General features: G+C 35.2%; 1 protein-coding gene across 2 annotated transcripts in view; it reads right to left on the bottom strand.

The window, feature by feature from the left end:
- The window catches only part of MYOZ2 (myozenin 2), a 116,603-nt gene extending 104,437 nt beyond the window's left edge, over positions 1–12,166 (bottom strand). The window contains exons 1-3 of one of the 2 annotated variants that reach the window (XM_053703598.1): positions 12,040–12,166; positions 10,649–10,899; positions 6,597–6,698 (exon numbers count right to left, since the gene is read on the bottom strand). In XM_053703598.1, coding sequence (XP_053559573.1) covers positions 6,597–6,672 — 76 coding nt within the window. In that variant the 5' untranslated portion in view covers positions 6,673–6,698; positions 10,649–10,899; positions 12,040–12,166. Of the gene's footprint in view, positions 1–6,596; positions 6,699–10,648; positions 10,982–12,039 lie in introns of those variants that run through there. The other variant, XM_053703599.1, reaches the window with a different exon arrangement.
- Positions 12,167–16,138: the final 3,972 nt, after the last annotated feature.

The following is a 16,138-nucleotide window of genomic DNA, read 5'->3' as shown; positions in this document are numbered from 1 at the left end:
CTCTAGCAGGTATAAAGGATCATTGGGAATAATTTAAAGGGGAGAAAGTTTTTGGGTGAACTGTCCCTTTAACTATCCTGCACCTCACTGTGAATGTAATTTCTTCTGCTGGCTGTGTTTACATAGCCTGTAATCTACTATAGAAACTTTAATTATAGGGGGGACACCACAGGCTAAATCAGCTATTTCAAATGCTGAATTATGGGTAAAGGAGCTACTTGTAAACAATTTGATATATTCTAGCAGGTGAAATGGATCATTGGGAACAATGTAAATGGAAGAAATGTTTTGGGTGAACTGTCCCTTTAAGTGCTAGTCCTAATGAAACTTTAAAAATTAAAAAAAGCACCAATGGAATCAGTAAACATATATGGTATGCAAGGACAAGTGTAATCAGAATATACATTTACATAAGCAGGGGAAGGAGTGCAGATGGGGAAATGCAATTAAATCAATGTTCCTCATTTACTTTTTTTGTGTCTTTAATACATAATTGAGCAATTTGTAGCATTATAGGAACAGTCTACACCTCAGTCATCTTAACATCTTACCTTAGATTAAGCTGCAAATAGCCTCCTGCGCTCCTTTCTATATCATGTAGCAGGAATAGTAAAAAAGGTATTAAATTAATAGTGTTTCTGACCAATTTAAAATGGCTGCCAAGCTCTGCCAACTTATGACATCACGATCTGGGCTGCATATGGCATCCAATCACAAAAGGCTCACTAGTTGGATTCAACAGACTGTCAATGTTGTTGAGCAGAGTGCCGCATAATAAATAAAGGGGTGCAGGAGGCTATTTGCAGCTTAAAGGGCCATTATACACTCATTTTTTCTTTGCATAAATGTTTTGTAGATTATCTATTTATAAAGCCCATAAAGTTTGTTTTTTTTAAAAATGTATAATTTATAACATTACTCTGATTTTCAGACTCCTAATCAAGCCCCAAAGTTTTATTTGAATACCGTCAGCTACCTTCTCCAGCTTGCTCCTGTTTGTGTAAAGGGTCTTTTCATATGCAAAAGAAGGGGGAGGGGGTGTCTTATTTCCCACTTGCAGTGGGCTTTCCAACTACCTTTTCAACAGAGCTAAACTGAAAGCTTCTAAGTACGTTTTTAAACCATTTTATACTGGATTTTTATATCAGTATCTGTGCATCTTATTCTTTATAGTAGTGTCTATTACATGCACTTATATGAAAATGAGTGTATACTGTCCCTTTAATCTAAGGTAAGAATTTAAAGGGATAGGAAATTAAAAATGAAACTTGCATGATTTAGACAGAGCACACCATACACCAACATACATTTAAATTAACTTAGTTTTAAATGTGCTTTGTTCCCTTGGTATCCCTTGTTGAAAAATAATATGCACATATCATACACTAGTGGGTGGTAGCTGCTGATTGGTTCCTATACACATTTGTCTCTAGTGATTGGCTAACTAGATGTGCTAGCTGCCAGTAGAGCAATGTTGTTCCTTCATCAAAGGATAACAAGACAATAAAGCAAATTTAATAATATAAGTAAATTAAAAAGTATGTTCTATGCAAATCATGAAATAAAAATTTGGGGTTTCCTGTCTCTTTAAGATGACTAAGGTGTAGACTGTCCCTTTAAACCTTTTTATATCTCGTTCCTCTAGCATTTAAACCCTTACCCAGAGAGTGTCAGCTCTGCTATAGATGTGTGTATAATTGCAAAACAACCAGTCTTTCATTAAAGCCCATTAGTACTATCTTTACTGAGATACATACAAACAAAAATAATGTAGTCAAGCTAATAACTGTTATGACTGAACAAATTATAAAAGTTATTATTGTTTCAGAAATAATTTTTACAGTGCGCATAGCATGTGTGTGTTACAAAGATGCCTCTATATAAAACTGCCATGCGATCATGTTTCAATTTTTAATTGTATGGCCCTTAAAATGAACTAAACTTAGGTTTCTTTTTTTTTAGGTGGTGGCAGACTGTGTTAAATCTTCTTGTCTTATGGTGAGTTTGTTTTAAACAGCTTCACTGAACATGTAAGGATAACATTTTATTGTGAATCCCAAATATATATTTTAGCTACATATGTGATATTCATTGTAATAATCAAAGAAAGAGATCATTTTTAATGGACTACTCTTTATAAAAATGACTTTGTCCCGATAAGCGTTTAATAAGGAGGACTCATTTTTGTTTATCTTTGTTTACACTATGAAAACGGTGAGTTATACCATATAATGGCTATGTCATGTTTTGTTTTGTTTTTAGGAAAAATGTATATAACAAGCAGTATTGTATAAAATGGTGAGAAAATTAAAGTAAAAAGTAAAAAAAGAGAATGTTCGTGACCTTAATTCAATAAGTCTTATAAAATAGGTCAGATAATGGCTCCTATTAACAGGGAAAAGGAAATACTTAGCAGAATACAGGATGAGCCAAAAGTCATTTTAGAGTCTCAGCACTTCAATTACTGAGCATTATCCTTGACCCATGAAACAATGGATAATTATGATCTCCGGCTTTAAGATATTATAATCTTTTTGTCTTATCCTGCATCCTGTTTAAACCTGTTTATTGGTATCAGAGCATTTTATTATTGCATGAAGATCCATTGGTAACTTGTTGTTAAAATGCCAGAAGTGGGTAAAGCTCAGGCACTAGACTTCCTGCCTGCAGCTAAGTTTATATGCTATTTCTGATTGGCTTTCTCGCCATATCATCTGTAGGAGTGGCAATGTATTGGAGGAGACTAACAAAGTTAGTGAAAATGTTGCAAACAGCACACATTATATATGAAGCCCTTCTCAGATCAGCAGGGGCGCTACACCGGCATTTGGAGGTGCAAAGCACTACCCCGCCCCATAGAGCCGCCACTTCTCATTGTATATAATGGTTTATTTATAAGGTACCACTATTACTACTGTTCTGAAAGAACAATTGATAAATTTAAATTAGAAATATTAATCTCTTACATTGAGAACTGACACTATAGATTCTGACACTATCGATTAGGGGCTAGATTACAAGTGGAGTGCTGATTTATCACACACCCGTGAATAACCAAACCAGATCTCTGGTTAATTTTATAAATGTATATACACATATTAAATATATATGTATATAATCATATACATTTATATTTACAGTTTGCTGCCATTGCTGCATGACTTATCCCCTTTGCTGCGCTAATTCTCATGCCGTGTCTCACAGCATGAGAACGAGACTCCCATTGGTTCCTATGGAAGCACGTTCTTGTGAGTGCAAAGCTTCCCAGCAATGCAAACGCGAGCTCGCGTTCGCATTGCACTTAACTTGTAATACCAGCACACATTAGCGTGCACTGGTATTACTCAGTGGAGCGCAAATATCACTTTCGTGAAAGCGATATTTAGCGCTCCACTTGTAATCTGACCCTATATACTATTTATGGACATAAGTGTGATTAAGTATTATTTTAACTGAAGCGCCTCAGTCATTTGTTTTTAAGTTGTTTATTTTTTTTAAAAATAAATAAATTTTGACTGATGTCATTTATATTTGTATTTAGTTTATCAAATACCTAGCGTGTGGCGCACCTCTTTGTTACTTATCCAGCTTTTACAATTGTTGATTTGGTGAGAGATTCTATCGGCTTTGAGAGGTTGCATAGAGGAATATTTTTGATTTCAAACTTTGGCAATATTGTTGATATTGATTTGATTCACCACTTCTCAAGTCCCTCAAAGACCCTGAAATGCATGTTGTATGCTAAAGTTTGTTGTAGTTTATCTATCATTGCAGCCTGGGCCCTGGGGGTTCACTTGGAGGACTCTCCAACCTGTCCAGTTTCACCAACATAACTATCTCTCTAATTTCCAGTGATGTTATCTTTTACCATACATCTGATTTGTTAAGGAATGCAGAGATGAGCTTTAGTAAATCAATTGCATATGATAACATAGGGATTGAAACAGATGGATAACTAGTGATAATGGTGATGCTAGAGAGGCCTCTTCATGCAGGAGCTCTTTTTATATCTATCCTCTGACTGGCTACAGCAAAGAGTGCTCTTAAATTATATTTTTGAATATTTAGAGAGTGAGACCTTAAAGCAAAAAATACAAACGGAAGATAAGATACAAGCACCATATCCTGAAATTTTATAATAGAGATATATTACTTGATGTATAATATACCCAAACAAAATATTACTTCAAACATGGAAATATAGGTAGTTTTTTTTATTTATTAAAAATTGTATTATGTTAAAAATCAAAAGCCTACATAACATTCTTGTTTTAAATTTTGCAACTGACAGTAACAACAAAAATGGTTAATAGATTTTAAAGGAGATTTTCGTTTTTACTACCAGATGTGTTCATGGGAAATTTGTTTCCTTGTACTCCCAAAGCCACAAACAGGTTCTGTTTTGTTAGTATACTGTTTGTCAACAACTTTAATTAACTCATACATTTCCCAGCTAAGACAATATTGCAGAAACATTTCCTTCTTGCCAGGCATAGATTCTTTTTTATTTAAAGTGGGTTATTGGGTATTTATGTATGAAGGAGGGAAGACATTTGTGAACCCTTTGGAATTGCCTGGATTTCTGCATTGATTACTCATAAAATGTTGTTTTACCATCATCTAAGTCAGAATTATAGACCAAGAGTTTTGCACTGTGAATGATTATTGAATGTCTTCAACACAAATGTGAAAAGTACAACTGTTTGTGTGTTATTAGTTTAGTCAGGTTGTGTTTGTCTATAATTCAAATTGAACAAATATCACCTGCTTATCAAGCCAACCATATCTACTATATATTTCCCCGGAATCCCCCCTTATAGCACTTCTATGAAACAAGGTATTTCTTAGCAAAAATAACAATTCTAAATTAATCACAGTTTGTTTATTGTTAAGTAATTCCGTGCTCATAAACTTAAACAAAATTAAAAAAGGGGAAAATTAAATAAGTTGCAATATTTACAAACATTTTATAGATTCTCATTTATATAAGATCTGCCTGATCAGAACGTTTACTCCATTTCAAAATGTATGTATTTCATGTAACAGTCAGAATGTTGCTGTCTGTATCTTATAAGTTTCTATAAAAAATATGCCCTAATAAAGCATGAAATATAACTTAAAATCTTAAATCTTCACTTTCAGCAGACCAATGGAAAAATATTTGTTATATTTAAAAATAAATCAGTGTTCTCATAATAAGTATTAGAAACCTACACCAAAGTATTAATGAGATAGTAGCTAAGCCAATAATGTATTTACAGTCTTTGCCCACTGTCATTGGAGAAATGTTGGAGAGGCTGTGAATAACAAGGTATACTGATATGTACTGTATGTGGTACACTTGTCTAATTATAGGTATATACTGGAATGAAATTATAGCATCCATAGAGAAAATAATAGGACAATAAAAGAAAAAAGAAAAAGATCCATTATATCACTGTTTATCAGTAAAACTGAGAGAGAGGACCTTATCAGCCAGTGAGTATTTTGTAAAGCAAGTGCATAGAGGACAGCGCCAGTTACTTGGAAATGTATACAGGCTCACTTCATGAGAGAACAATTGCCTAAAATAATTGTTCAGAACATGTGTGACAAATTGGAAAGTGACTGGAGCGCCTATTATACTGCAGAAAATGGTGTAGTGTAAGTAGAAATAATAAGAGTTGGTACGGCACAAATAAAATAGTATATAATATAGTTTATAAAGCAGTATTGCAACAACTATTGCAATAAATGTATGTATGTGTAACATTTATTGCAATAGTTGTTGCAATACTGCTTTATAAACTATATTATATACTATTTTATTTGTACCGTACCTTCACTTTCCAATTTGTCACACAGTGAGTATTTTGTCCCACAAACATGCACTTCCTTGTACTGTCTATATATTTAATTTTAAACTCACCCTCTACTAACAAATAGTCTAGCCCCTGACGTCAGTTTTTTTTATTAAAATGTGGGAGGAGTCAATGCAGCCAATGAGAAGTTGTTTATTGCTGAAGTGAGACAGTGATATTCTAAGGGAGTTAAGGTGTATAACTTCAAACAATCAATTGCAAGATCTCAAAGATGCAGGGAAGAATGTTAGCTAGCAAAAAATATGCAAAATAAAAAAAAAAAATCAGTAGAATTGATGCATTATAACAATATATCACTTCCTTTACCTTTAGAGTAGATAAATGAAATGACTGCACAGATAAAATAACAGTTCTGTGTCTACATAAACTACATTTGCAAGTTCACAGTAAAATATGGCTGCTTTGTAGGTTTGTCACAGGACTCTATCATGCAGGGTATACAATCTCATTCATGGAAGCCATTAATGGTGTCAACCCTAAATACAAAGTTGAAAGTCAATCCCACTAGACTATCTATCAGCTGTTGGCTAACTTCATTCCTTCATAGCAGTTGTTCATCTTAAAATAGCACAAATAGGCAACTACAACAGGTTTGGTTACCAAAGGAAGCAAAATATTCTGAGAGATTATTTATGGATATTCATATAAAACAATGACTCAATGAGAGTGTTATAATCTTAAACACAGCTGGAAATAAGTGCTGGCTGTGAAAGTAATTTATCTGTAGGTTTGTACCATTTCCCTGGATTTCCCTCATAATGGCAGACGCTTGTTGTCTCCTCTCCTTCTGTAGGGCACTGTGTGATGACATTGTGTTCCGTGCTTGGCTGTTCCTCCCTGAAATACAAAGCAAGCAAAATGATCACAAGCTTAAGGGGGCGATAATTAGCTGTCTTTCACCTGACTACATAACATGACACCAGAAATCCAATGCACCGGCAAAACTAAACATTTGGACAGCAGAAATTGTCAAGGCTTAGATAGTCAATCATCAAATCTAGCCATTTGATACTACCCCTTTTAGGGAAAGTTATATATTTGCTTTTAGTTAAAGGGACAGGAAACCCCAACATTTTCTTTCATGATTCAGATAGAACATGCAATTTCAAACAACTTTCCAATTTACTTCTATTATCAAACTTGATTAATTTTATTGTTATCTATTTCTGAAGGAACAGCATTGCACTACTGGCAGCTAGCTGAAAACATCTAGTTAGATCTAGTTAGCCAATCACAAGAGACAACTGTGTGCAGGCACCAATCAGCAGCTAGCTCCCACTAGTGTAAGACATGTAGGTATTCTTTTTCAACAAGGGATACTAAGAGAATGAAGCACATTTGAAAATAGTTTATTTAGGTGTCTTAAAATGAAATGCTCTATCTGAATCATACAAGTTTGATTTTGACTTTTCTATTTCTTTAATATTAAATGTTTTTAACTGCCTGTGACAGGTCATGTATTTGAAATGTAAAATTACAGATATCCTGCACAGTTGCAGTACTTTTCATTCAGCCCTCCACTTATGAAATAAACATACTCCACTATATTTCCCCATGTGCAGCACACATGGTACTTCACTTCTCGTCACAACTGGCTAATTCCTTTGCATATGTTTCTGGGCTGTTTGTATATGTACTTGTCAGTCACTGATATCCACAGAACAAAATCCAGGGGAGGTATAAAATAATGAATTCTGTATCAGACCAGCTGTATTTCTATAAACAAAGTGTAAATGTATTGATGTTTTTATATTGTCCAAGTGACCTATAGGGGATATGTCACCCATGTCACCCAGCACCTTCCTTTTTATTTCTATTACTGATTTGTTATAGGGACATGATACCCAGATATTGAATCAATATATTTGTAAATATTTGACTTGAAAATGTCAAATGAACATCGCTATGAAAAAAGAAAGACATTTTACCTCACATTTTCATCCCACTGTAAAGGGACATAAAACCCAATATATTTATTTCATTATTCATTATCCATTTTAAACAACTTTTCAATTTACTCCTGTTATTAAATCATCTTTTTGTTGTTGTTATCCTTTGTTGAAAAGCATGAATGTAAGCTCAGGAGTGTGCATGTGTCTGCAATACTATTTGGCAGCAGTTTTGCAACAATGTTATACATTAGCAAGAGCACTGGATGGCAGCACTATTTCCTGTCTTGTAGTGCTTCAGGAATGTGCACACTACCTACTTAGGTATATCTTCAAAAAAGAATAACATGAGAACAAAGCAAATTTGATAATAGAAGTAAATTGGAAACGTTTTTAAAATTGTATTCTCTATTTGAATAACAAAATAAACATTTTTGGTTTATGTCTCTTCAAGCAGCCAATCAGGAAGCTTGTCCCAGGACTTGCACCGGGCATGTGCAGGCACAGTAACTTTATTTCGCTCCTCTGTTTAAAAAAGTTTACTCTGAAATCTCACAAGATTTTGGTGAAATACTACAAGATCACAGTAAAGTAGAGAGTGAAGCATTGATGCAGTTAATTGTCTGTTGCTTTTTCACTAGCATCTGGATCACATAGCACAGAATAAAGTTTGAGGTAAAATATCTTCCTTTTTACATAGAGATGTTTATGTAACATTTTTATGTCAGTTTTTTACAGTCATGCTGCATTACTTCCAAGTGAATTAGCATATGAGTAATATGTTCCTTTAAGAGATTACTTTGGCCACATTAGTCATGTATTAGAAACAATATATAGTTATTTCCAGTGAAGGGTCTTGTGTGTGTTAAAGGGACAGTCTAGTAAAAATTAAACTTTCATTATTCAGATAGGACTTTTAATTTTAATCAACTTTCCAATTTACTTTTATCATCAAATTTGCTTTTTTCTCTTGGTATTCTTAGTTTAAACTAAACATAGGTAGGCTCATATGCTAATTTCTAAGCCTTTGAGGGCTGCCTCTTATCACATGCTTTTTAAATCTCTTTTCAACACAAAGAGACAGAAAGTACACGTGGGCCATATAGATAACACTGTGTTCAGGCACAGGGGGTTATTTAAGATTTAGCACAAAACAATGCTAAATTTAAGACAATAGATAATAAACAGTCACAGTCATGTGATCAGGGGGCTGGAAGAAGGTTCCTAGATACAAGGTAATCACAAAGGTAAAAAGTATATTAATATAACTGTGTTGGTTATGCAAAACTGGGGAATGGGTAATAAAGGGATTATCTATCTTTTAAAACAATAACAATTCTATGGTAGACTGTCCCTTTAAGGTTGCAAAGGGACTGAGTTGAGAACTTTGTTCTGGCCTTGTTAAGATCAGAGTTGTGGCATGTTACTATGCAAGGCCTGATTGGCCTACCAGGACACCAGGAGATTTCCCGGTGGGGCGGGGCACCTGCTGCTGGCAAGCTACAATTTAAGGGATAGCCCTGTTAGCGAGGTGATGCATCTGTATCACCTCTCTTCTCCTCTGAGCTTTATGTAATAAGGACACAAAGTATTTCCATGTAAGTATTTTCTAGACCATATACCATTTAGTAACCCTCCTTTGGATGGCTTTTAGTCTAGTCAAGTCACACTGTGAGACAGTGACACACTGTTTTGAGAGTCTACTCCAGACTACATTTTTTGTATAATCATTTTCACACTGTTAAAGGGAGTCATGGATGACATTGTGTTGTATGGTGCCTATATAACAACAAGCTGCCATTTTTTATTACAAGCTAATATTAAATTCTGAAAAAAATATTGGGGGAAGAAGTATCCCAGCAATCCCGTGAGGAAAATGAGGCAAGTGCATTTAACAGACCCAACATTAAAAAGGGCTTGTCTTTAAAAATTTCCAGGGCTGCGTTTTATTCCCCACAACTTTGGCTTCAAACAGTTTTGGATGTCAGACAAATTAAATCCAGAATTTTTTTTTTACATAATAATAAAAATCAATTGCAAACGTGGGCATTATTTTCTAGCACAATTTTTACACTTTGCTCATATCTGTAATTTTTCATTGAAGGAAATAAATTCTAGAAAAACATACTGCATTTCAAACATGTTCACATATTTACAGCAATAAGTATAGAATATATTTTAGAAGAATATGCTATTCAAACACATTTTCTAATTTCTTGGGAGCTCTTCAATTTGAATAAAAACATTTTCTAATAGTGTCAACAGGCAGTACAAGGAATTGGTCTAATTTTGTTGCCGCAATGAATAATTCACATGCAGTAACTGTATAATATGTTTAAATATAAACAATATTTACATGAGAAAAGCTTGTTCTATAATGAGCTTTCCTTTGTGTGACATGTGACATTGTCAAGACTCATATCCTCTTGGTTCTATAAAATATAAAAATCACTTAAAAAACAAACCAATGCAGACATTAGTCATTTTACAGCCAGTACTTTTTTCCCTACTTCTTTTTATCAGAAGTTGTGGCTCATATTTTTAGACAACAACAAAAGGGGTTGCCTAGCAACATAATCTACAGAATTAGCCATGCTGTTCTTGACTCTTTAAACACTGTAAATGGTATGTTTTATATTTGATCAAAATACACAAGTATTATCAGCTTTTTCATTATTCATTGCTTAGCAGGTGTCCTTGTTGTTTCCATCTTATTGCACTAAATTTGCTTTTATACCCAGTCAATCTACTTTTCTGTCATTAAAGTATATTCTAGCCCCTACTGTACTAATTAGAAAAACGTCTTTCTGTTAGCCGTGGTTGCAGATACCTGTACTTTGTGGAAAAGCTGCAAACAATACTTAAGTGTTGTCAGATGAAAGTGAACAATGCACTTACCCTTGGTGAGGCTTTGTTTTAAAAGAAGGAAGCAATCAGAGTCTTGATGAATTGTCCTCACTGTGATTTAGAATTTGAATGACCTTCTTTATCCTGGACAGCGTCTTCCTGTAGAGTAAATTGTATGGAGGCAAACTGGTGGGTTCGGGCACACTTCAGAGCCAGGCATCCAAATGACATCAGCTGCCTAAATATAGATTTACCATTCCAGCCATTCACATCCTTCTGGCTTTACAAGAATGAAGACTGGTCTGAAGAAAAGATGCACTTATTACACACTGTATATTATAGCAACAATAGCTTGTCTTGCTTAATTATTTAGAGTATACCTAGAGCAAGTCATATATTCCTTTACAAAGTTCCTGCACTATACTGAGTGTCAAACGTTTTCACACTTTGGAGGTCAAAGCATCTGTCAAGGATTTTTTTTTTTGTAACATGTAATGTGAACCCTCTCGTGCCTGCTTTACAAAATGCCAGGGCTACTATGTCTATTCGTGTAGTTTATACATAATTGGCATGGATTCTTGCTTTGTTTTATTTGCTTTATGCGTTCTATAAATCTCAGCTTCTTTTTATTAAAAATGTAACAACTAATTACTATGCATTTAAATGCAGTATATATATATATATATATATATATATATACACAGTAAATATACTTTTTAATAAAAGCTTATTGCATTGCCAGTGGTTTGCAGCTGGTTTATTTGTCTATATTTATAATGGGAAGTTATATTTATTAAAAAAAAGTGTTGTCTTAATATTACAGCCAAGTTGAAAATAATATGAAATATTGGTATTGTTTTAGGATTAACAGCTGGAATGGTGGTGCAATAGCATCAGAAGTTGAGTCAAGGTCATACCAAAATATCAGAGGTCATGGGAAAGGGCCAGTCGGCAACTGGCAATGGGAAGATTAATCTATAGACTCATCTTCTTGCATCCTCTATTCTATGTCACAAATACCAGCACCCCCTCTCTACATCCCTTTCCAACTATAGTCCAATCTTTTCCCCAGACAAAAAAGATTTATGAACTTTTGGATCTGGATGTTTTAGAAAATTACTGTGACGTAGGGTTGCCATGTATTTCAGGTTTCACCTGGTATTGATAACTATGCTCTAGAAGAGTGACAACAAGAGAGAGATTTATGGAAGGAGCTGTAACACGTACCTGTGATATTAGTCAGAGACATCACCTTGTGCAGCCTCACTTAGTGCTGATTCTCAAGAACCCACCAGCATAAAGAGAAATCATCAGCTTATTTTACTGAACATTATATTGTAAAGTTAGTGTTTCTCCTTAGCATCCTCTTAATAAGATACAAAGTTCCAAAGGTAGGAAAAAATCCCTTTAAAATGACCCACAAGGGGCCCCTTTATACTTACAAGGCATCTTATAGAATCTTGCCAGACCAGAGAGCTTTTGAGAATCAAGGCCCATATTGCTTGCAGTGCTGGTGAAAGAGATCATATGCAGCTGCAAAGGGTGTGTGCTGTGTTGAAAAATGAGGGATCATAAGGTGCAGCCACCAGCACACAGTGTGTGTAAGAGAGAGTGACATGAGTTCAGCGGTAACCTAGGCAGCTGCAACATGTGCCTTGTGTACTTTGTTGATAGGAAATAGGAACATGTTTAGATACACAGAAGACTTGACATTCAGGGGAGAGACATAGCACTAAGTGCACATTGCCCGGCTCTATTGTGCATAAATCATGCAGAGTGAGTGTCACTTAGATGGCTATACCCACACCACACTCTCACACCATGTCCCCTAACAAAGTGTTTTGAGAATGCAATAAGGGACAACACTACTGTACAGTCCTAAGGAAATCTTGTGTACTGCCTAAGAAAAGTACTGGTTTCCAATCACTGCAAAGAGTTTTCAGAAGAAAAGGAAGCTATAATATTATTCTGCTACCTTCTCTACTCTAGGAGCAATAGGGAGACTGTGCGCTTGGTCGTAAAAAGAGTCAGGGCTGTGTGGGATATAGACTAGAGGTCATTTTTCAGGATAAACAATGAGGCCACATCATGATGAAACCTGATTTATGATTTAGGAAATTCAGGAGATATTCTCAATCATGTAATTCATATTTCTATTTCTTCTTGATTTCAGTTTTATTTGTTTCATTCCTGTCTCCTTTCTCCCCACCATCCTATGTTATCAGTTGCTTGTCGTCTCCTCCCTAAAAATGTTTATCTAAAGTAATGTATCAGTGCAAATATCATTTTAGTGTTGTGATTATCTATAGTAATGTATAAGTGCCAATATAATTTAATGTTGTGATTATCTATAGTAATGTATTAGGGCCAATATCATTTAATGTTGTAATTATCTATAGTAATGTCTTAGTGCCAATACCATTTAAGTGTTGTGATTATCTATAGTAATGCATTAGTGCCAATACCATTTTCATGTTGTGATTATCTATAGTAATGCATTAGTGCCAATACCATTTTCATGTTGTGATTATCTATAGTAATGTATTAGTGCCAATATCATTTTAATGTTGTGATTATTAATAGTAATGTATTAGTGCCAATACCATTTTAATGTTGTGATTATCTATAGTAATGTATTAGTGCCAATCAGCTAGATTACGAGTTATGAGCACTATAGGGAAATTAACTGCCGTCCCTGACATCGCCGAAACCTGCATAATGTTATTAACCTCTAATCTGCCGCCCTTAACATCGCCGCCACTTAATACACTTATTAACCCTTAATCTGCTGCCCTTAACATCGCCGCCACCTACATTACAGATATTAACCCCTAATCTGCTGCCCCTAACATCGCCGCCACCTAAATACACTTATTAACCCCTAATCTGGTGCCCTTAACATCGCCACCACCTAAATACACTTATTAACCCCTAATCTGCTGCCCTTAACATCGCTGCCACCTACATTACAGTTATTAACTCCTAATCTGCTGCCCCTAACATCACCGCCACCTAAATACACTTATTAACCCCTAATCTGCTGCCCTTAACATCGCCACCACCTAAATACACTTATTAACCCCTAATCTGCTGCCCTTAACATCGCCGCACCTACATTACAGTTATTAACCCCTAATCTGCTGCCCTTAACATCGCCACCACCTAAATACACTTATTAACCCCTAATCTGCTGCCCTTAACATCGCTGCCACCTACATTACAGTTATTAACTCCTAATCTGCTGCCCCTAACATCACCGCCACCTAAATACACTTATTAACCCCTAATCTGCTGCCCTTAACATCTCCACCACCTAAATACACTTATTAACCCCTAATCCGCTGCCCTTAACATCGCTGCCATCTACATTACAGTTATTAACCAATAATCTGCTGCCCCAATGCCCCCGCCCCTATACTAAAGTTATTAACCCCTAAACCTCTGGCCTCCAACATCACTAACACTAAATAAATATATTAACCCCTAAACCTAGCCCTAACGTAACCCTAAGCATAACCCTAACCCTAACGTAACCCTAAGCCTAAATCTAACCCTAACACCCCCTAACTTAAATATAATTAAATTAAATCTAAATAAAACTTACAATTATTACCTAAATAATTCCTATTTAAAATGAATACAAACTTACCTGTGAAATAAAACGTAAGATAGCTACAATATATCTAATAGTTATATTGTAAATATCTTAGGTTTTATTTTTATTTCACAGGTAAGTTTGTATTTATTTTAACTAGGTAGACTAGTTAGTAAATAGTTATTAACTATTTTATAACTACCTAGTTAAAATAAATACAAACTTACCTGTAAAATAAAACATAACCTGCCTTACATTAAAACCTAACATTACAATCAAATCAAATACATTAAATTAATCAAATACAATGATCTAAATAACAAAAAATATAAACACTAAATTGTACACAAAAAAACACACAAAATTATCAAAAATAAAAACGAATTACTCCTAATCTAATAGCCCTATCAAAATAAAAAAGCCCCCCCAAAATAAAAAAAACCCTAGCCTACACTAAACTGCCAATGGCCCTTAAAAGGGCCTTTTGCGGGGCATTGCCCCAAAGAAATCAGCTCTTTTAACTGTAAAAAAATATACAAACACTCCCCCAACAGTAAAACCCACCACCCACACAACCAAACCCCCTAAATAAAATTCTATCTAAATAAACCTAAGCTAACCATTGCCCTGAAAAGGGCATTTGGGTGGGCATTGCCCTTAAAAGGGCATTTAGCTCTTTTACGGTGCCCAAACCCTAAGCTAAAAATAAAACCCACCCAATAAACCCTTAAAAAAACCTAACACTAACCCCCGATGATCCACTTACAGTTTTCGAAGACCGGACATCCATCCTCATCTAGGCAGCAGAAGTCTTCATCCAAGGGGGCAGAAGTCCTCATCGAAGTCGGCAGAAGTCTTCATCCAAGCGGGCAGAAGTCTTCATCCGGACGGCATCTACTATCTTGCTCCATCTGGCACGGAGCGGGTCCACCTTCAAGACATCCGGCATGGAGCATCCTCTTCTTACGATCGCCGCTGGAAAATTAATTTTTCCCTTTAAGTGACGTCATTCAAGATGGCGTCCTTTACATTCTGATTGAGCTTTTATCCTATTGGCTGATCCAATCAGCCAATAGGCTTGAGCTTGCATTCTATTGCTATTTCAATCAGCCAATAGAATGCAAGCTCAATCCTATTGGTTGATTGGATCAGCCAATAGGATAAAAGCTCAATCCTATTGGCTGATAGAATTCTATCAGCCAATCAGAATGTAAGGGACGCCATCTTAGATGTCGTCACTTAAAGGGAAACTTCATTTTCCAACGGCGATCGTAAGAAGAGGATGCTCTGCGCTGAATGTCTTGAAAATGGACCCACTCCGCAATGGATGGATGAAGATAGAAGATGCCGTCTGGATGAAGACTTCTGCCCGCTTGGATGAAGACTTTTGCCGGCTTCGATGAGGACTTCTGCCTGCTTAGATGAAGACTTCTGTCGCCTGGATGAGGATGGATGTCCGGTATTCGAAAACTGTAAGTGGATCGTCGGGGGTTAGTGTTAGGTTTTTTTAAGGGTTTATTGGGTGGGTTTTATTTTTAACTTAGGGTTAGGGCACTGTAAAAGAGCTAAATGCCCTTTTAAGGGCAATGCCCATCCAAATGCCCTTTTCAGGGCAATGGTTAGCTTAGGTTTATTTAGATAGAATTTTATTTGGGGGATTTGGTTGTGTGGGTGGTGCGTTTTACTGTTTGGGGGGGTGTTTGTATTTTTTTTACAGGTAAAGATCTGATTTCTTTGGGGCTTTTTTATTTTTTTTTAAAGGCTTTTTTTTATTTTGATAGGGCTATTAGATTAGTAGTAATTCATTTTTATTGTTGATAATTTTATTTTTTATTTTGTGTAATTTAGTGTTTATTTTTTTTTGTAATTTAGATAATTGTCTTTGATTAATTTCCTTTATTTGATTTTATTGTAATGTTGTTTTATTTTACAGGTAACTTTGTACT

This window comes from Bombina bombina, chromosome 2 (assembly GCF_027579735.1).
Source record: "Bombina bombina isolate aBomBom1 chromosome 2, aBomBom1.pri, whole genome shotgun sequence".
Classification (NCBI taxonomy): Eukaryota; Metazoa; Chordata; class Amphibia; order Anura; family Bombinatoridae; genus Bombina; species Bombina bombina.
The sequence above is the reverse complement of the archived record's forward strand: the minus strand, read 5'-3'. Positions and strand labels throughout refer to the sequence as shown.